Below are 19620 nucleotides of genomic sequence, written 5' to 3' on the forward strand. Positions count from 1 at the left end.
GGGCCGCCTCTGCCGCCTCCCCGCGCGCGCACGCCGCCCTCCTGCCCGCGGCGGCCCCGCGCCCTCCGCAGCTTTGCCCATCGCGCCGCGCAGGCAGCCGCTCGCCGAGCCCGCGGCCGGGGCCCTGGCGTGCAGCTCGGGCCTCGGCGGGGCCCAGCGCCCCGGCCCGGGAGGATGCGGCCCAGGGCGGCCCGGGAGCTGAGCAGGGCCCCCGCGCCGGCCCCCGCGGGCCCCGGACTCCAGAGCCGCAGCAGCCGCCCCGCCCACGAGAGACATGACTTCCAAGCCGCATTCCGACTGGATTCCCTACAGGTACGCGGGCGCCGGCCCCCACCTTCTCTTCCATTCGGGGGCTCGTGCCCAGCCCACCAACCTCTAACGCGAAGAGCGTGGGGCAGGGTCGAGGGCGCCGGGCGGGGTCTCCCACTACCCTGAACTCGGGGCGCAGGGCTGGCGGGGCACACCGGGCCGGGGCGCAGGGCACCGGTACCCTCCGCATCTATTCCAACACTGGGGGCTCGAGTTGGAAGCCTGGACCTTCCTACGCCAACTTTGGGAGGCCCGGCGGACTGAACCCACCTGCCTTGCTTCGCCCCTTATCCGCCGGGGTTGCTAGAAGGGGCCAGTGCTCTGGGCCTGTGTGGGCCTTGTCGTCCGGCAGCGCCATGTGGCTGGGCGATTGGGAAGGGAGCGCACACTGCTATGAGCCCCCTCCTAAGCCCAGCACACAGGTCACAGGCCAGGATAGCTGTGCGCACACACCATACATCTGCAGGTATGCACCCACAGGATGTGGGCACATGTGGCTGAAGACACTCCTGCTGGTCGATTCATACACTCAAAGCGTGAATTCCTGGAGACAGTTATTCTGAACCAAGAATATCTCTACACACACACACACACACACACACACACACACACTCATGCACTGATTGTTGGGCTCACATAGGTGCACTCCTGCATATCTGTGCACAGGCACATTCTGTATTTGGAAAATATCTGACATCTGCTGCCCACTCACAAGTACTACTCATCTTTCAGAGATTCAGAAATCTACTTGCTAACAGGTCTATACCTGGACACACACCAACTCCCAATACGTAGAACCACCTTTGCATGCATAAGAGCACTTAAGAACCCAGGCACGCTGAGGGAAGCATGGCCACGCTGTTCCCAGACACTGTGGTCTGTCCCAAGGACAACTGGGCTTTCCCACCTGTGTGAAGGTCGGGGCTGGGGAGGGATCTCTGGGGCTTCACACAGGTGTAGGCCTTTCCCCATCCACTACTCCATTCTCTCCATTACCACTGGAAAGGAGCTTATCACCATGGCAGCACCAGATCCTTGGCCACCCATTGGCTCCTTGGTTGCCATGGGCTACGGGGCTGTCTCTAGGCCTCCTGGAGAGGCCTGTGAGTGAAAAGGGTCCTGGACTGCTAAGGTCCCGTATGTTATTGCCGGCCCAGGTGCACATGCCTGTTAGTGGTAGGAACAGACCCTCAGGACCTTCCTGCCTTATAACACAGCCCGCTCTCGGGAAAGGACCTGATTCCAGTCGCTGATAGAAAATAATTCTGACAGAGCTCTTCCATGAGTCTGTCCAGACAGCATCCGAAATGGAAACCAGCTGAAACCGCCTGAGGCTTGTTAAAAGCAGATCCTTCTGCAAACAAGCACCTGTCACTGGCCTGGGGATTCAGGATTTCTCTTGAGAATTGTTGTCTCTAATCTCAGGTCCTTTGGGGGCTTCAGGGCTTCCCAGGTTGGAATTTGTGGGTGCCCCTTCTGCCAACACATACACGTGCACACATGAGTCACCCCAAGGGTTTCCTGCAGACATATGCAGTCACACCTCAGAGTCCCACATGGACCAGGGAGATGATTTCCATCAGGGGGCTGGGGCTGTGCTGACTCAGAAGAGCTGCCACCTGACACAGGGCATGCAGGCTGGGGGCATGGTAGTTTCTGGAGCATCCTGGCTTTCTTGACACATGTGGCTGGAGGACTTTGTAGAAGACAGTGCAGCCCCACAAACTACCATTAACCTTTTCTAGCCACCCAGCAGAGGTGCCTGGGTAGTGCCTGTGGGCTGAGTGGCCTCTTGCGCTGTGGAAGTACCTGTATGGGGATGCAGGTGGCAGGGTGGGGGCCACAAACTAACTTATAAGGGAAGGAAGGGCCAGCACTTGTGGCTGTGGATATAATGGCATGTTTAGGATCCAGCAGACTGGGGGCTAGGTCAGGTCATAGTTCAAGGAAGCCTCTCCCAGGAGCCAAGGGCCAACAAAGCTTGTAGGGTGCACAGGTCTTAGACCTGCCTCAAACTGGGGAGGCTTAAGCCTGCCTCTGGGAAAGGAGGCCCCAGGGAGGTGGGGTTGTCTCTGGGAAATGGCTCTGTCCTCCAGTGAGTGTCCAAGGCACTAGCATCCTGAGGAGTGATTTGGCACTTACCCCAGCCCAGGCCCAACCTTCCCATCCGCTCATTCCTTCTTGGGCCCACACACTCCACGTGGAGCACAGAATCCTGCCACCCTGGACACCTAGCACTGAGGAGCAGCTCGGCACCCTTGTGGCCCTGCCCTGCTTGCTGTCCCATTACTCCGTCACGCCTGCCTATTTGCTGTGTGGCAGGAAGGTGTGTCTAGCTGGGGGCAGTCTGTACTCAGAAGCTGCCAGAATCTCTCCTGCCTTGCTGAGGTCTTTCTGAGCCTGCACTGAGTCTGGGAAAGCACTGGACTTGGCGTGTAGATTTCCAGAATGGGGAGACCTGGGCTGAGAGGAGGAGATGCAGATTTCCTCTTGCGTTAACTGGGCTGCTGATTGCAGTCAAAGCCACATGCCTGTCTGATTACAGAGAAAACTGGGGCAGAAGACAGGAAAGGCAGTTTACTTGCAGATGCGGGGGATGGGCACGTGTACATGTGCTCTGGTGTGAAGTTTCCCTAATGTCACAGCATGTCAGAATGGACTGTGTCATTTGGTTTGGGGGAGAGAGCTCGGTCAATTTCTTGTTAGCTCTCTTGGTGGGGGGGTTTCCTCCCTCTGTGATGGTTGCACCTGCATCCCTGGGCTGGGCTCATTTTCTTTGAAGCAGTGACAGTTGGTGATAATCTTCTTAAGGGTAATTGTGGCTCAGTTCATAATGATCATGGATTAATCTCACATTCTGATTCAGAAGGGAGCCATTTAGTTTATAAAGTTTGACAACTGGAATAATTTTTTGCCCTTTTTTTCTATTCTAATAATTCCCATATCTGCTATTTTCTCTTCACCTGTGTTCTTGAATATTAAATGCCCCTAGTTCAGGACTTCACAACCTTTTGTGAGTTGTAGGTGGAGGACTGAGAGTCGGGAAGGACCGTGCTGGGTGGGAGTGATGGCTGACCCTGTCCTAGGTGCTCTGTCTGCCTGGTCCTGTGGCCATTGCCTGGTGCCTCCCTCCCCAGGCTTTGAACTCCTGGAGAGCAAGGACCACATCTGGTTCTTGGCTGTGTGCCTAGCACGACCCACACAGGCAAGATGCACATTACTTTGAATCAAAGTGGCATCCCCAGGTAGCTTTTTGGACTTGCTGGCTTTCCTGGCCCCACCCCAGGTTCTCAGCACACCTGAGGGGTGCAGTACTCTCCCCTCACAATAGGGCTTCCTGGAGTGCTGCTGGAAGAGCACAGCTCTACTTCAGAGAACGAGAACCTCAGGCTGGAAGGGCCCTCACAGGCCGCCCAGTCCTCTGTGAATGCTCCCTGCAGCATCCCTGCGAACAGCCTTCCATCAGATGGCTGCAGTCATTAGAAAGTTCTTTCTTGGGGTGAGCCTAAGCATGTCTCTGGGTTTCCCCTCCTCTTGGCCCTTGTTAGGATCCTCCCACCACGTCCTCACTCCGCTTTCTGGGGAGCAGAGTGATTCCTGATTAAGCAAGACTCCTGACTCCTTCAGTTCTGCCTCTGGGGGGAGCCTCAGAGGGGCCCCAGACCTTATGGCCCACTGCTTCACCTCTGGCAGCAGGGAGGAGGAGCAGAGCCTCTACTCCTAGGTCCACGGAGAAGCTCTCTCCACTCCCACCCCAACCCCTTTGGGAAGTCTTCTTGCTGCTGCCTGGGGTGGAAGGAGCAGTAAACACAAGGTTGATAGAGATGGTTGACGGAGCAGGGGCCCTGCGGATGCCCTCAGGTTGGCCTCTGCCCTCCTCCAGTGAGGGTCTGGGAGCTGCACGCAGTGTCCTGGGTGTGGCCTGTCAAGCATCCTGCAGAGTGAGGCTGTTATTTCCTCACTCTGGACCCCTGCTCCCTGTGCTGCCCTTGAGCACTCGCCGTCCCGTGGGATGGTTTTGACTCACTGACCAGTCACCTCAAGGCCTCTGTAAACAGACCCCAAAGTCTTTCATCAGGCTGATGTCAGCCTTATCTCCTCCATTCTGCCTTGTGGGGAAGACCTGGTTTGGGGACCCACATGTAAGACTTGACCTTCTCCTCTTAGGTTTCCGCTTGTTACGCTCTCCTCTAGCTTTCCTGGGTCTTCTGAGTGCATACTGCCTTGGTGAACACTAGTATCTCTTCCACTCTGTACACCCATAAGTCTGCTGAGAGGCCTGCCTCGTCTTCAGGTCATCAATAAACATACTAACCAAGAGAAGCATGGTGCTGGAAACCTTCTTTGACTGTGGCATCACCCCTTGTTGCAGTTGCAGAAACCTTCGAATGATTGTCTAATTGGACTAGCGTGCCACTGACATTGCTTCATCTTGCCCACAAGTTATCGTCGCTGGTGCCTGTGATTCCATGTGGGAGCCTGGCTATACTGCCCTCCCATTTTTTCCTGATAGGGCCTGAGGACATGTGCCCTGGCTTGCTGGTGAACTTGGGCTTGCTCTTAGTGATCACCTGTCTTCTAGCCATTCAAACCACCCCTCTGGTTATTCAGTTAACCTCCTCCACAGTCTTACCTGGGGCCTACGTTAGACTCACTGATCTGCAGACTATAATTTCTTCCCCCATCTGAACATAAGGCTGCATTTGCATACTTCCAGCCTTGTAGCAGCTCCCTAATTTCTTTTTTGTTCTTTAGAGATCACCAGCTGTGGCTCATGGTCCCCATTTGCATGGCTGAGCATTAGAATCACCTCTGTCACTTGCTTTAAAAGAGAGAGTGAGGTGGGGCATTGATTCTGGGGCAACCTCCCCAGCAGTTCTGAATTACCAAGTCAGGGCTGAGTGCCCCTAGTAGTTTTAATGCACTTGCTAAGTTTGGGAGCCAGTGGCTGGAAGGCTGGAACTCTTGTGAGCAGCGTGGTCCTCTCCCTTCTGGAGCTGCACCCACCCCCCTCCTGCCCTGTTCCCACTCACACTGTGTGTTCCCACCCCCACTGTGTGTTCATGTTGTTCCAAGCAGCCACTAGGCAACAGAGGCCACAGATCTGGACGTCCCAGGGGGTCTGACGTTAAGCACAGGGATTGCAGGCAGGCACCCTGGGTGGTCTTTTCTCTCCTGACAGCCCAGTTCCCTGATTTCCTGGGTCCAGCAGGGGCAGCTGCCACTGTGACTGAGGAGAAAGCATGGGCAGGAAGGAGGAGGGCGAAGGAGCATGGAGTGTGGTCTGTCCCTAGGTTGGCCTGGCCCCCAGGCCTCTGGTCAGCTCTGATGGATTAGCTGGAGCATGTTGGGTGGGGTCTAAGAAGAAGGTGGGGGAACCAGCTTCCTAGATATGTTGGTCTGGCTCTAGATATGGCTCTTCCTGCCCATGGGAGAAGTGCCCTGCCCTCATTTGTCGTCAAGCATGGTTCACTCTTCAGATATCTGTCGGGTGCCTCAGGGGAAGCAAGGGAATGTGGAGGGGCTGACTCCCTGGGAGGTGAAGGGGCCACCTCGATGACCCTGGGCAGAGTGGATGGATTGGTGGACACAGCAGACCAGGCTTCTCTGACCCTTATGAGCCAGTGGCTAGTGCTTTCCTGGGCCTCCCTGGTCTGGCCCTCAGCAGCAGGCGACCATAATGAAGCAGCCGCCAGGGTCAGCTGGAAGACCCATCCATCAGTGCCCTGTCTCCTGGCGGGGCTGCAGCTGGCAGCCAGGGCTTGGCAGCGATTCCATAATTGGAGCCCAAGTCATTAAAAAGCCATTACTGTTCTCCTCTTGTGGTTATCGCTTCGTGCTGCCTAGAACAGTGCCCATCAGAAAGAGGCAGGCCAGGGAGTGTGGGTGAGAGGGAAGATGCCTGGGGAAGGTGCTGTGGTGGGGGATGAGGAGGCAGGGCTGGCTGCTGGGGAGGAGGGCAGAGGAGCTTCAGTTCTGCTCTCCCTGGGGACAGCCATCATTGTTGTCCCAACATGCTGCTGTTTGCTGGGAGTCTCTGTTATCCACCAGGGACAGATGTTGTGCTGCGGATACATTGTTAGGCAGAAACACCCACCCAGTGTGAGCTTGTCCCTGCTGGGGGATTGTGGCCCCTCAGACCTTTGCAGCTCTCTTAGAAACACCAGGAGCCTGCTTTCCTCCATGTGCTGCTGCCCTCCTCCTCATTTAGGTGGGTTTACGTCAGCCCTCCTGGATGGGTCTTGCCCAGCCAACCACATTCTTATCCACCAGGCACATGTTGCTTCTCCCCAGCGCCGCCCCAGCCCCGCATGCTCTTTTCCTCCAGCTGCTCCAACATGCCCACTGGTGAGTGAGGTGGTGGGCGGCTCTCTAGGCACTTCCAGGGCATTTGAGTTTCTGGAATCTCTTCAGAAGCTTAGCCTTGTATTCATCCATCTTCCTCTGAAAGCCAGTGATTAGTCTATTCTACCTGTAGCCTTACCTGGGAACCAGTGTTCCTAAAGCCTGCGGCTCTTGGTCATTGGGAGAGGAAGTAATGTCTTCATGGAAAGCAGCCTCCTCCCCAGGGCGTAGCTGTGTGGGAAGTCCATGGCAGTAGGACAGTGGCCTGTGGCGGGAAGAGGCCCCACTGCATGGATAAGGACATCAGGGGGGTACTGGGCAGTGAGGCCACCATAGCTGGAACCACCTTTTGTCCATTGAGCAGCCACTGTGACCCAGCAGTTCTGGAGGTGGCTTTGCTAATGTGCGCTTACCTCTCGGCTGGATGTCCCCATTTCTGAATGACCCTAGCTATTAATGTCAGCACCATGGAAGTCATCTTCTTTGTCCTGCTCAGCCAAGCCCAGTGCCAGGGATGACCCAGATGACTGCCCAGCCCTGCCCTGTGAAAGTGCGAGTGGCTTGCGTCATCCCAGCAAGCCATGAAATGGCCTCTCCTGCTGGCAGGAAGGGGAGCCAGCACCGTCTTGTGGAGGTGACACGGGCTCCTGTGACCAGGCACTAGCACGTGACTGAGATTACAGGCTGCTCCGTGCATGCCCAGGCACAGAGCTTGGCAAGCAGAGCACAGTAGGATTTCAGGCCCCGTTGCTCCTGTCAGCCGGGTGCCACACAGAGCCCAGGCTGCCGTTATCATCCATGTCCTGGAAATCATGAGTGAGTACGCACTGCTCGTGCAGCAGACCGCGGAGGACACTGGTGTTTGCAGACTGATCCTTGAAGTCTTTGTGAGCAGATGCTCTGCCCCCGCGTTATTCAGTCGGGCCATTGGCTTAAGGTGGAGAGACAGGTGGATGAGTTGTAGCCCCTGGACCTGGCGGGGCCCTGCCTCTTGCTCAGTCTAGTCCCTCCACCCTTCCTTTAGAACTACCACTGCCACCCTCCGGCCTGTGGTGCATGCCTTCTGTGATGAGACACTCACCGTCCCAGCCAGCTTGAATTGTTAGGAGCTGGTTTCCTGTCCTCTGGTCCTGGTCATGCCCTCAGGGAGTCCCACGTGCAGCTGTGCGCTCTTAGGCAGGTGGGCTGCTTTAGGTAAACTGAGGCCTTGACTCAGAAGCTTGTCTGTTGAGTAGTGTTTTCTCCTGTGCCCTGGCAGCTGAGGGTTCAGGGAGTGAGGCTGTTCTGTGCATGCCTCCAGATCACAATTGGGGCTCCTCTTGAATGCAGAGCAGCCCATGGGTATCAGGAGAGGCCTTCCCAGATGTCAAGTAGGTAAGACAGCTGTCTTAAAAATAAAAATATGCAGAGTTCTTATAGGTTGTGGCCAGGGAGGCAGGTGGGGAAGCCAGAGGTGGGTGGTGGGCTGTTTGCAGTCCACTTTAACACAAGACACAAGTCTTTTGGATGAGCTGAAGGGACATTTCGAGTCAATGACTGTTCCAGCGAGGAAGGGCTTCTGCTGTCTTGGGGATGATTTGACCTCAGCTTTCCCCCTTACACACTTCCTGTACTCATCTGCTCACAAGCACGCCCACCTGTCACACAGGCGTTTGCGTGCGTGTGTATCCAGGTATGCGCTCACACATTTAGATGCACTCACACATTTGGACACCTCCTGTGCGTGCACAGGGGTGAGACAGACTTGCAGCTTCACACATAAACCTAGTGCACTCTGGCATGCGTGTGCAGGTGCCCACACACGGGTCTCGTTCAGGGGCACGCTCCAGCGTAACTGGGCTAGGGCAGCTGGGGGTTTCCAGAGCTCAGATCCTCAGGCTCCAACCCCATCCCCACCCCCACCCTGCAGCTGTCCTGACCTTGTCTTCTGTAGAATTTGGGCCTAGGACTCATGCATGTGTCTTGGACTAGAAAGATAGCTAAGTGGTTGGAGTTCCTTACTGGGGCTCTGCCTTCCTGGGAGGCAGGGCCAGTCTCTGGGAGATGATGCTGCCCATCCCAAGACCTTAGTGACTGTAGGATTTGATGCCCTGGTGCTGTCTGCGCCACATCTGTGGCCAGGGAAGGGCAGTGGCTGGTTGCTGGGCTGTGCATTGATGCGCTGTGTCCCCACCCAGCCCTAGCCCTGCCCTGTGAGATTGGTTGGTGTCTTAGCTTCACTCTCCCAGATGAGGGGACCCTCAGCCCTCTAAGTGGGGAAGGGGGTGGGCAGTGTCAGCACCTCCACTCTGCCACCTGGAGAGCCAGGAGTTTGCTTTGAACAGATGGGGAGAGGATCTGCCCCAGAGGACCCCGCATCCTCCAGAAAGGATGGAAAGGGGGAGGGAAGAGCTGGTGAGATCCGAGAGGGGGCTGCAGGGACAGGCCTCTGGGTCTGAAGCCAGGCCTTGGGCCTAGCTTGTACCTGATGCCTCTGGACAGGTTCCCCTGGATCTCAGTCAGGCCTGGCCCTGCTCACAGGCCCAAGGGGGAAGTCTCCTCCTGTACTCACTGGGGCCAGGCCGACTGGGAAGTCCTTGGGGCAGCGGAATCCCAGTAGGAGATCAGCTCCCAAAGGGCAGAAATGTTGCTCACCCTTTTCTGTCTCAAGCTGGTTCCCAGACAGTAGCCTCACCGTTCCTCCCTCTCCCATGTGCCCAGGAGCCATGATGGGAGGGGTTTCAAGAACCCGGTTGTGCTGGGGGTGGGCTCTGGGCTGTATCCTGGTGCCTTGTGGGCAGGCCCTGAACACCCCTCTCTCCCTCTGCAGTGTCTTAGATGATGAGGGCAGCAACCTGAGGCAGCAGAAGCTTGACCGGCAGGTGAGTGAGGCTGGGATCAGGCGGCAGGGCAGTCAGCACTCACGGTCCTGGCCAGAGTCTGGGCTGGGGTCTCCAAGGGCAGAGGGGGAGGGCTGTCCCTTTCCTGGGGTGAGCCTGTCTGGCAGGGAGAAGCAGCTCTCCCCTTTTCCAGCTCAGCATTAGCACTGCCGCAGTACATGGGGCTTCGGCCGGGCCGGCAGCTGGGGTGACTGCAGTTAGAGGGCCGGATGTCTGCGTGATCCTGCCAGGGCAGCTACCTGGGCTGGATTTTGCCTGCCTTTCCTGGACCCCAAGTCTCGGGGCACCAAGGACATGAGGCCTTGGCCCAGAGTGGGCTGTGGACCCCAATGCGACCGACCTCTAGAACCCAGCTGAGCGAGCAGGGCCTTCTCCCTGGTCCCAGTCTGGGTGCCCTTCCTCTGGGTGGAGGTGGTGAGCTGTCCTTTAGGGTGCACCAACCTCTGTGCCTGTCCGGTGCCTCTGTAGCGGGCACTGCTGGAGCAGAAGCAGAAGAAGAAGCGCCAGGAGCCCCTGATGGTGCAGGCCAATGCCGACGGGCGGCCCCGGAGCCGGCGGGCCCGGCAGTCGGAAGAGCAGGCCCCCCTGGTGGAGTCCTACCTCAGCAGCAGCGGCAGCACCAGCTACCAAGGTACACTCTGCTCTTGGGGCAGCTGGGGACAGCCAGCCTGGGAAGCCCTTGTGCTGTGGCTTCACACCTCAGCACTGCTTTGGGGAGCCCCTCAGGGACTTCTTGCTGACCTGGGCAGGTGAGGGGCTCCTCCTGTCAGGGTGTGCCCAGGCTGAAAATGACTCCCAGCCCAGAGTCCCAGCCTCTGCCCAGGGCCAGGCAGAGGGAGGCTGGGACCTAGAGCCTTGGGCTCCTGCATATGCTCAGGCTGTCGGCTTCTGAATCAGCTGCGGGGCCAGAAGGCTAAAACTTCATGGATCTGGGAATTCAGCAGTCTGGGTTTCTGATCTGGAGTGTTCCACCGAGAGCAAGAGGCAGCTCCTAGGAGCAGGACAGTCTGCTCCCCACCAGCATTCTGCCTCCTGAGAGGAATCCATCTCAGTATCCCGCCCACACCAGCTAGGGTCTCTTGGTGACAGACACCTGTTGCCTCCCCTCCCTGGGCTCCCTGCACTCTCAGTCTACCTGGCTTCTGACCTGTAGGTCCCTTCACTGAGTCATGGTGATGAGCAGCCTCCAGCTCCCATCTTTGCACACTCCGGTTCCCAGCAGAGCCCACTTGCGGGAGGAGTTCTCTGCAGCTCATCCTGGATGGAGGATGGCTTCATTACATCCCTCTTGCTTAGATTAGGTTAAGAGTACCCCAGGCCGCATACAGTTGGTGTCTCTGAGCCTGAAAGGAGCACTCTGACTCAGTCTCCACCGCCCCCTGCTGGTGCTGGTAATGCTGATGGCTTCTCCTCAGTGACTATAAGAAGGTTGCAGGCATCTGGCTTTTGCAGTTGGAAGGAACCTTAGCAACCAAGGTGCGCCCCTCGTTCTGTGGCTTCCTCAGGACATGCAGCCTCCAGCCACTTGGAACTACTGGTAGTTGCCTCACCTCAGGACTAAGCTTTTTCATCTGACTGCTGGGCCCTCCCCACACCTGCCCCACAGCATCTCAGGTTCTGCTAACCCAGCCCTTAGCTCACTGGGTCCCCTTGTCCCTGCCTTGGAGGACACCATAGAGTCTCATTCACCTGCTGCCCAGTCTTGGCTTGGCATAGCAGACAAGCTCGGTCGCCTCTGTGGGCACTCATACCTCTGAGGGAACCCATTTCACGTCTAATATAAAGGCTGTCTTTGGGCCAGTGGCTAAGCATGGTGCTAGGAGCCTTCCCTGCGTTATCTCATTTCTCCCCACAGTACCTCATTGTCCACACATGCTCAATAAGGAGATGGGCTCTGAGGGGTTCGACAGCTCACCCTGGTACACTGCTAGTGAGCCTCAGGCTGAGGCTTTGAACCCAGGCTTGTTGGACTCCAAATGGCCTTTCCACCATTTTATGTTGCCTCCCTGACAGGAAGCTTCTTCATAGTAATTCCCCCACGTGTGCTTCAGTTCAGCACCTGGGGCCACAGCTGGTATGTCTGTGCCCCACCTGAGAGGCCCTTCAGAGGGGAGGGACAGGGACCTCAGCCTTGCTCTGCTGTCTTAGAGAGCAGCCCCCACTGCTCTGCACAGAACTGGCCCCCGGCCACACCCTTCCCTGCAGCCTCCGCATCACACTTCCTCCCAAGGGTGCTCTGTGTCCTGTGGAGCCTGGCCTGCTGCCATGTGGGCGTCACAGCCCCAGCCCTGCCAAGCCTGGCACCTGACCTTTTGAGGCTGCACATGGGATGGAAGCCCACTCCTGGGACTTACAGCCCTGCCAGGTTGTGCCAGAGGCCAGCATCTTGAGGCTTTGAGAGAGTCCTGCAAGTCACTGATGTGTAGTCATCTTGGCAGGTGTTTCTTGAGCACTGACCACGGGCCGGGGCCATGCCATGCCCATGCCAGGCCCGCAGAAAGACAGCAGCACCTCCGGAAAGAATGCACGACCGAAGTCAGAAGACAGAATCTCCAGTCAGGCCAATACTGGTCACCTGCTCACTTGTGACTGTGAACAACTCATTTACCCTGTCTGGGTCTGTTTCCTCCCCTGTCGAGTGAGGAAAAATTCTCAGTCTCAGGGCTTTGAAAATGGAAGCGGCCACGGTGTGTTCCGAGCTCTAATCAGCTGAATGCTCTTCCCTGCTGAGACCTCAGACCAGGCAGGGTGCACGCGGATCCCCTGGGGCCCAGTCTCTGCCCTGCTCTGAGTGGTGGGCAAAGCCATGAGGAGGCTGCTGCCCGCGGGGCTGGCCCACCTGGGCTCCGCGTCTCCAAGAGTGCCCCCCAGCCCCACCTGCAGCATTAGCCGCCTCCTGCTCTGCCCTCTGCTGGCTCTTGGTGTTCAATACAAGGGGATCATTCCCAGAGGAAGATAAGGGAGTTTGACATCAGTCAGCCCTCACGGTTTATCCTGGTAAACAGGTTTTGACTTGCTGGCTGTGCTCATTCATATTATATATTCATCCATTTTTTAAATGTCTATTGAGGGCCTACTTTGTGTCAGGCTCTGGATTAGAGGCTAAGGGTCCAGAGTGAGCATAAACAGGCGTGGTCTCTCTTCTCTCATGGACCTTAAGGTCTAGGAGGGGAGAGAGAGTTAAACAGATGGTCATGGGTGTGCATTGCAGAAAAAGGGGGCTCTGTGAGTGAATGACAGAGAGCCTGCTCCCAGACCAGGGTCAGGGAAGGCTTCCCTGAGGAGGTGATGCCTGAGCTGGACTCTGCAGGATGTGTGGAGGTTAATGGGAGGGGGCTGCAGTCGTGAGCGCAGTCCAGGCAGTGGGACAGCTGGAGCAAGGCCCCTGTGGCAAGAGGGCATGCGGCATGTACAGGGCACTGAGAGAGCGGGTGTGGCTGGGACCTGGGGTGCTGGGAGCTGAGGAGTGTGCAGTGAGGCTGAGGCCGAGGGGAAGGGAGGTGGAGGAGCCAGACTGGCACAAGAACGCTGGTCTTGGTCTTAAGAGCAATGAGAAACCGTTCAAGGACTTTGAGCAGGTTGGGGTTCTGATGTGTGGAGAATTTGGAGGCCACCTGCTGTGACCCTTCCGAGACCTCTCTGTTGGTGTGTGCAGCTCCTTGTATCCCGGAGTTATTCTCCTGCCTCAGGGTGCTCTGGCACCCAGGCTGCCGTGGGCTCGTCCCATGAGGGCGGGTGCAGGATCCCTGGATTGCTTGCCCTAGTTGTGGTCTCTTCTAGGAGATGTAGCCTTTTCTGTCTTCATCCGCCATCTTCAATGACCCACATTCTCCCAGACGCTCTTCCTCCCACTGCCTAGGCTCAGACAGTTTGCTGGCCCAGAGCTTTGACTGTTCTGCTTCTTGGTTGATCCTGGGGGTCATACTGGGCTGGGGGGTGCCACCTCCTTCCAGCTTGGCCTGCCCTGGGCACCTCTGCCTGGTAGAGATGGGTGGTACAGATGGTGGGGGTGGATTGTGGGGGTGGATCTGGGAAATATTCTGGTATGTGTGTTTGAGTTGGAGCCCTAGTCTCACCTGGTGCCCATTTCTCTCTCTCTCTCTCTGTCTCCTGAGCAGTTCAAGAGGCTGACTCACTTGCCAGTGTGCAGCTTGGAGCTGCCCACCCAACAGCACCAGCCTCAGCCAAGAGAACCAAGGCAGCAGCCGCAGCGGGGGGCCAGGGTGGGGCCTCTAGGAAGGAGAAGAAGGGGAAGCACAAAGGTTGGCTTGCCTTCATTACAGTCTTCCTCAGGAGGCCTGGCCCCCACTGTAGCGTTGGGGGTGGGCTTATCCTCCAGACTTGGAGGTGAGGGACAGGGTGGGAAGCCTCAGTGAAGGCACAAAATGGCGCTCAGGGCCCGCACCCAGCTGGCTCACAGGCCTCATCTAGCTCATGGGGGCCTTGGCTGGGCCATGGGTGTGGGCAGGCCCTCCATACTGCCAAGAAGTGAAGTCCAGCTCAGCTGTGACCCAGGAAGCCCGTCCCCCACCGCACTCTCTACCTCCATCCTGACCCAGGACACTCCCTCCAGTGGGGCGCACGGCCTCCCAGGCACTGGCCCCATGCCTGTGCAGCACTCACTCAACGTGTGGGCTTCCTCGACCCTCCATTCCAGTCCCAATTCCAGAGACTTCCAGTCTGTTCCCTCTGCTCCCCTCTTTCCAGAAAAGATCCCGAGAGATCAAGGACAGTTATGGTGGCCCCTGCCCCGAGGCCGGTCTCTGTTGGCTGGACGCCTTGTTTCCTCAGCCCTTGTGCCTGGGCGGAGATTTCCAGGCCTCAGGGTCACGGTTGGACAGTGGTATGTCACAGTCCCTAGGCTGCTGGAGCTGACTGCAGCATTTGGGGCATAGCCCAACCAGGCAGGGTGGCCGCCACCTGTGTGGGCCAGGCCTTGCTTCTGTTACTGAAGCTGTGGCAACTTGGGCAGGAAGGCCGACTTGTGGCATGGGAGGTCCTCCATTTGGGAAGGCGAGTGTCTGCCAACCTCAGTCTTTTTCAGGGGGCCCCATATGTTTGTAATGCCGTGTGTGAGTTACTGCGTGTGTCTGTCCGTGAGAGAGAGAGAGGGGTGGGGCACATCAGCACCGATAACCGTAGCTGGCCAGGTCCGGGAACGAGTGGTGGCCCCGGCTGTGGTCTGGATTGTCCTTGTTCTCCATCTCGTCTTTTTCACTGTGCAGTTAGTTTTGTAGATGGCTGCCGTCTGCCTAGGGATGTGAGGCATTGCAAACCAACCCTCGGCAACTAATTTGGGGGAACAGCAGAAGAAATGAAGCCCATGTCCCTTCATAGCTTACCAATCATTAAGAGGCTGACAGCAGTCGTTAGTTTTTAAAAATCAGTTTTGCAAATAAAGTTTTGCAGAGGGTCCCCCTACTCATCCCTCCCCCACTTCATGGACATCTGAGAATCCAGGCTTTCCCCTCCCCTCCCCACCCCTGGACGGGACTCAGGAGTGTCCGTGGCCTGCAGGCACCAGCGGGCCAGCAGCACTGGCAGAAGACAAGTCTGAGGCCCGAGACCCGGTGCAGATCCTGACTGTGGGCCAGTCGGACCACGCCCAGGACGCCGGGGAAACAGCAGCTGGTGGGGGCGCACAGCCCAGCGGGCAGGATCTCCGTGCCAAGATGCAGAGAAAGGGTGAGCCCCGTGGAGGTCCAGTGACACCCCCAAAGCTCAGTTCTAGGTTCTCAGATGTACCTTTCTTGGGGAGCATGGCCTTCCTGTGTCTGTTCCAGCCTCGCCCAGGCCCTGGTGGGGGGTACACTTGGAGACCAAGGAGAAACTTGGGCAGGGGCCCCTGATGAGGCCAAGTTAAGGGAAAGAAGTGTGAACCAGGGTAACCAACCAGCCCCAGCCCAGCCCAGCCCTGTCTCTCCCCAGCTCCTGCCGCCGGCGAGGCCCAGGTTTGGGGACAGATTTCCTTTCTCTTTGATTCGTTTGAAAAAGCTTTTGCAAAATGTTCCTGCTGTGTCTGCTGAGCTAGGGGAAGCAGGGCCAGGACGCCAAGAGGCACGGCAGATCCTCCCGGGAAACCTGTTGCCCAGGTTCCCCACCATAAGGCCTGCCCCAGGGAGGTGGCAGAGGGAAGCCTGGCAGTGCCACACCTTCTGAGGAATTGGATCAGGGACGGCTTCCTGGAGAAAGGGCTGTTGAGGCAACTTGAGGCTGGGGATGGCATTCCGGGTGGGCAGAAGCATGTAGTCAGAGGGCCCTGGGCAGGCTGGGGAGAGGAGGAGTCGGTGGGCCCCACACCAACTCAGGCTGAGTAAGGAGCTAGGCCTTTCCCGAGACATTCCGTGGCCCATGCCAGCCAAGGCCTCTAATAGGCCTGAGGCCAGAAATGGAGGCTCCCAGTGCGGGGTCAGCTCAGCTCAGGTCTTAGGACACAGGAGACAGGACACCGACTGCTAGAGAGGAGGGGGTCTGATGGAAGCACCCACCCAAGGCTGGGGCAGGGGGTGTACCCAGAGGATTGTGACCAGCCCCAGCTCATGTATGCATCTGAGAGAGTGTGTGTCCTTGTGTGTATCTGGATATATGTGTGGGAGTATGTGTGAATGCATGTGTGTACATACGGCTGTGTGTGTGTGTGTGTGAGAGTCTGTCCGTGAACAGGTGTCTGAGTGTGTATATGTGACCACTCATCTCTTCCTGCTCCTCTGCCTGGCCTAGGCGTCTCCAGCAGCATGAGCTTTGAAGAGGAAGAGGAAGATGAGGACGAGAACAGCTCCAGCTCCTCCCAGCTAAACAGCAACACCCGCCCCAGCTCTGCTACTAGCAGGAAGTCCATCAAGGTGAGTGAGGAGCTTTCATGCCCAGTAGGAGGGTAGATGGCAGTGTTCGGAGGGCTGGTCATCCAGGATGGAGGGGGAATGAATGTAAAGAAATGATGGAGAGTTGGCTTTTCTGGAGCCAGAGGCTGGGCCCAGATGGCTATCCAGCTTCTCTGGCCTGGGCTCTTCTGTCCTCCCACCCTGCCTGCCATTCTCTTCAGCCAGGCCAGGAGCAGGGGGGAGCTGGAGTTGGACAGGATGACCTCTGAGAACCTGCCCGTATCCCCCACTCCACCCCCAGGGATTGCGGAGGTGAGGGAAGGGCTGGGAAGTTAGCTGCTGACGCCAGGGCCAGGATGGCCAGGCCCACATCTCAGGGACCCTGCCCTATCTCCCACCACCACATCGGGGGCCGCTTTGGACCCCAGACCATCAGTTTCAGCTGCTCAGAGTCCTTGGGCTCACGCTCCTCTTCTCCCCTATAGGAGGCAGCCTCAGCCCCCAGCCCGACAGCCCCAGAGCCTTCGGTGGATGTTGAGGTCCAGGATCTGGAGGAGTTTGCACTGAGACCAGCCCCCCAGGGTATCACCATCAAGTGCCGCATCACGCGGGACAAGAAGGGGATGGACCGGGGCATGTACCCCACCTACTTTCTGCATCTGGACCGCGAGGATGGGAAGAAGGTGAGGTTGGCCTGGACGTGCAGTTTCACCTAGGCAGGCTTGAGGTCCTAGGGGCTGGAACGTGACTGGAAGCTTCAGATCCAACGCTGACCTTCCAGTTCCCCCAGAGACAGAAGCCTCCATGCCTGGTCGGTGCATACCTTTGTGTTTGCCAGTGCACTTGTGTGTGTGTGCACATATATGTGTTCGGGAGTTGAAGCAAGAGAGAGTCACTCGTGTGAGCGTGGGCATTTGAGTGGCACTATGATTGTGTGCAGACCAGAGGCTGGGCCTGGAACGTGACCTTGCTCCACTCCCCAAGGTGTTCCTCCTGGCTGGAAGGAAGAGAAAGAAGAGTAAAACTTCCAATTACCTCATCTCCGTGGACCCAACAGACTTGTCTCGAGGCGGGGACAGCTACATCGGGAAACTGCGGTATCAGCTCTCTCCCGCCAAGTAGGCAGGGTGGGAGGGAGGGGCAGGGGCTGGCTCTCGGGAGAGGCATGTCTCGTCCCTGAAGGAGATCTAGGCCAGGGATCAGATCCCTTCCAGGATCCTCTCTGTCCATCAGATCCAACCATAGGCCTAGGGCTGGACCTGGAGATGGGCCTCACATACCCCACCCTAAGCTGCTCCCAAACAGGTGGGCACAGGCCCACCAAGAGTGATGGAGCAACCCCCAGGATGTCACTGATGATGTAGGCCACCACGGAAGAGCCGCCTTAGCATCTCTGTCAGTGCGAAGGGGCAGGGCTGAGTGAGCCCTTGAGGGAAGAGAGAGCAACCTGGGGGTGGCGGGAAGGCTCTGAGCTAGGCCTCAGGGAGGGAAGGTTTGCTGAGGAACAGAGTGCCAGATTTGGGGAGCATAAATCAAGCTTAGAGGTGAGGAGCTAGAGCTGGAGATGGGGCTGGACCGAGACTCACAGGCTGGACAGGACAGAGAAGATGATCTCATCCAGGCTCCATGGGGTGCTGAGTCTCCTCTGCAGCCTTGCCAGATGCCATTCTGCTTGCTCACCTCCCATGAGGGAAGCACTCTTGCTCTTCCAGGGAAACTTCCTGTGGAACCCAGATTGACCTCTCTGAATTTCCCTCACTGAACTGAGATGCTCTTTGATTCAGCTCAGAGCAAGTCCAGGCCTTCTGGCCATGAAGCGCCTTCAAAGATGGGGATTCAGTGAGCAGTGTGCCCCTAGGTCTGCTCCTGACCCAGCCCAGAATGCTTTGCAGACTCCTCACAGGACAGACTCGGAGCTGTTCCCTGTCCTGGGGCAGAGGGTACATGACCCTCTACTGATTGTGCCTGTCCTTCAGGTCCAACCTCATGGGCACTAAGTTCACCGTTTACGACAACGGAGTCAACCCTCAGAAGGCATCATCCTCTACTTTGGAAAGCGGAACCTTGCGTCAGGAACTGGCAGCTGTGTGCTACGTGAGTCCTGCGTTCCTGGGTCTCTGGTCTCTGAGTTAGACATGACACTCAGGACTTGCTGCCTAATCCATGGGCTATCCCATCTATGTGGGAAAACAAGGCTGCGCAGAGGTGGGCTGCTGTCTGTGGAGTGGCCCCTGTCTGGGATAGGGGCCCTGGCCCTCTTCTGTTTTCACAGCTCAGAACACAGCTGGCCATCTGCCTGGGGAGGTCTGGGAACCAGGCCTGGCTCTGTGCAGCCCAGGCTGGGAGTCTCCTGGAAAGGAGGGGGCAAGAGGCCTGGGTTCTTGTCAGTGCACCCCTCCAATCCTTCCTCCAGTATCCAGGTCCTACGTGGAGTATAAGGCCCTTTGCGTAATCATCTCACTGAATGTTCAACCCATGAGCTCAATCCTATTTTCTTTATTATACAGATAAGGAAACTGAAGCTCAGAGGTTGGGTCACTTGCCAGTGTCACCCAGCTCATAAATGACCAAACTGGAATATAAAGACAGGAGATTTTCCACCTTATTTTAAAATGAGGGATTGGTACCCCGATCTACCTGGGCATGGGCACTTCTTGGAGGCTAATTGGGAATCCGCAGCTGTTCTATATGAGCCTATGGTGCCACCTGCTGGTCAGTTGTGGGGAGGCAGCCCAAATCTCTTCAAATACTTAACTGAGCCCCAACCCTGTTCCAGAGACTGTTTGAGGCACTGAGAATATAGTAGTGAATAAGAAAAATAAATTTATACCCTGGTGGGACTTAAGCCCCAACAGGGGGAGACAAGCTATAGAACAGACATATAAGCAAGAAATATGTTCCTGCTAAGTGTTGAGAAAAATAAAGCAAGGAAGAGGGATATGAAATGTCCAGGTGTGTGTGAGCTGTTAGGAAGGACAGCAGGGAGGGCCGCACTCAGGGAGCGCGTGGGTAAAGCCCAGAAGGAAGTGAGACCCAGCTGTGTCTTGGATGCCTGGCACATAGGGGGAATAGCGAGGAGCGTGGAGTGAACGCAGGGGAGAGTAAATGGTGAGGAGAGGGAGGTAATGGGGCAGAATCATGTGAGGCCTTGCAGGTTGAGGTAAGACCTTCAGCTTTTACCCTGAGTGAACTGGGGAGGAAAACAATCTGACTTAACAGGACCACTTGCTGCTGTGTGAGAACAGATGACAGGGAGGAGGGCGGGG

General features: G+C 57.1%; 1 protein-coding gene across 4 annotated transcripts in view; it reads left to right on the forward strand.

Annotated features, from left to right (window-relative positions):
• The window catches only part of TUB (TUB bipartite transcription factor), a 25854-nt gene continuing 6234 nt past the window's right edge, over positions 1-19620 (forward strand). Inside the window, exons 1-9 of one of the 4 annotated variants that reach the window (XM_058545907.1) lie at positions 1-312; positions 9464-9515; positions 10002-10164; positions 13652-13795; positions 15051-15218; positions 16254-16375; positions 16840-17037; positions 17339-17451; positions 18331-18448. In XM_058545907.1, the coding sequence (XP_058401890.1) occupies positions 275-312; positions 9464-9515; positions 10002-10164; positions 13652-13795; positions 15051-15218; positions 16254-16375; positions 16840-17037; positions 17339-17451; positions 18331-18448 (1116 nt within the window). In that variant the 5' untranslated portion in view covers positions 1-274. Of the gene's footprint in view, positions 313-9463; positions 9516-10001; positions 10165-11971; positions 12221-13651; positions 13796-15050; positions 15219-16253; positions 16376-16839; positions 17038-17338; positions 17452-18330; positions 18449-19620 lie in introns of those variants that run through there. The other 3 variants (XM_058545910.1, XM_058545909.1, XM_058545908.1) reach the window with 3 other exon arrangements.

The sequence above is a fragment of the Diceros bicornis genome, chromosome 7, assembly GCF_020826845.1.
Source record: "Diceros bicornis minor isolate mBicDic1 chromosome 7, mDicBic1.mat.cur, whole genome shotgun sequence".
In the NCBI taxonomy this organism is placed as follows: domain Eukaryota; kingdom Metazoa; phylum Chordata; class Mammalia; order Perissodactyla; family Rhinocerotidae; genus Diceros; species Diceros bicornis.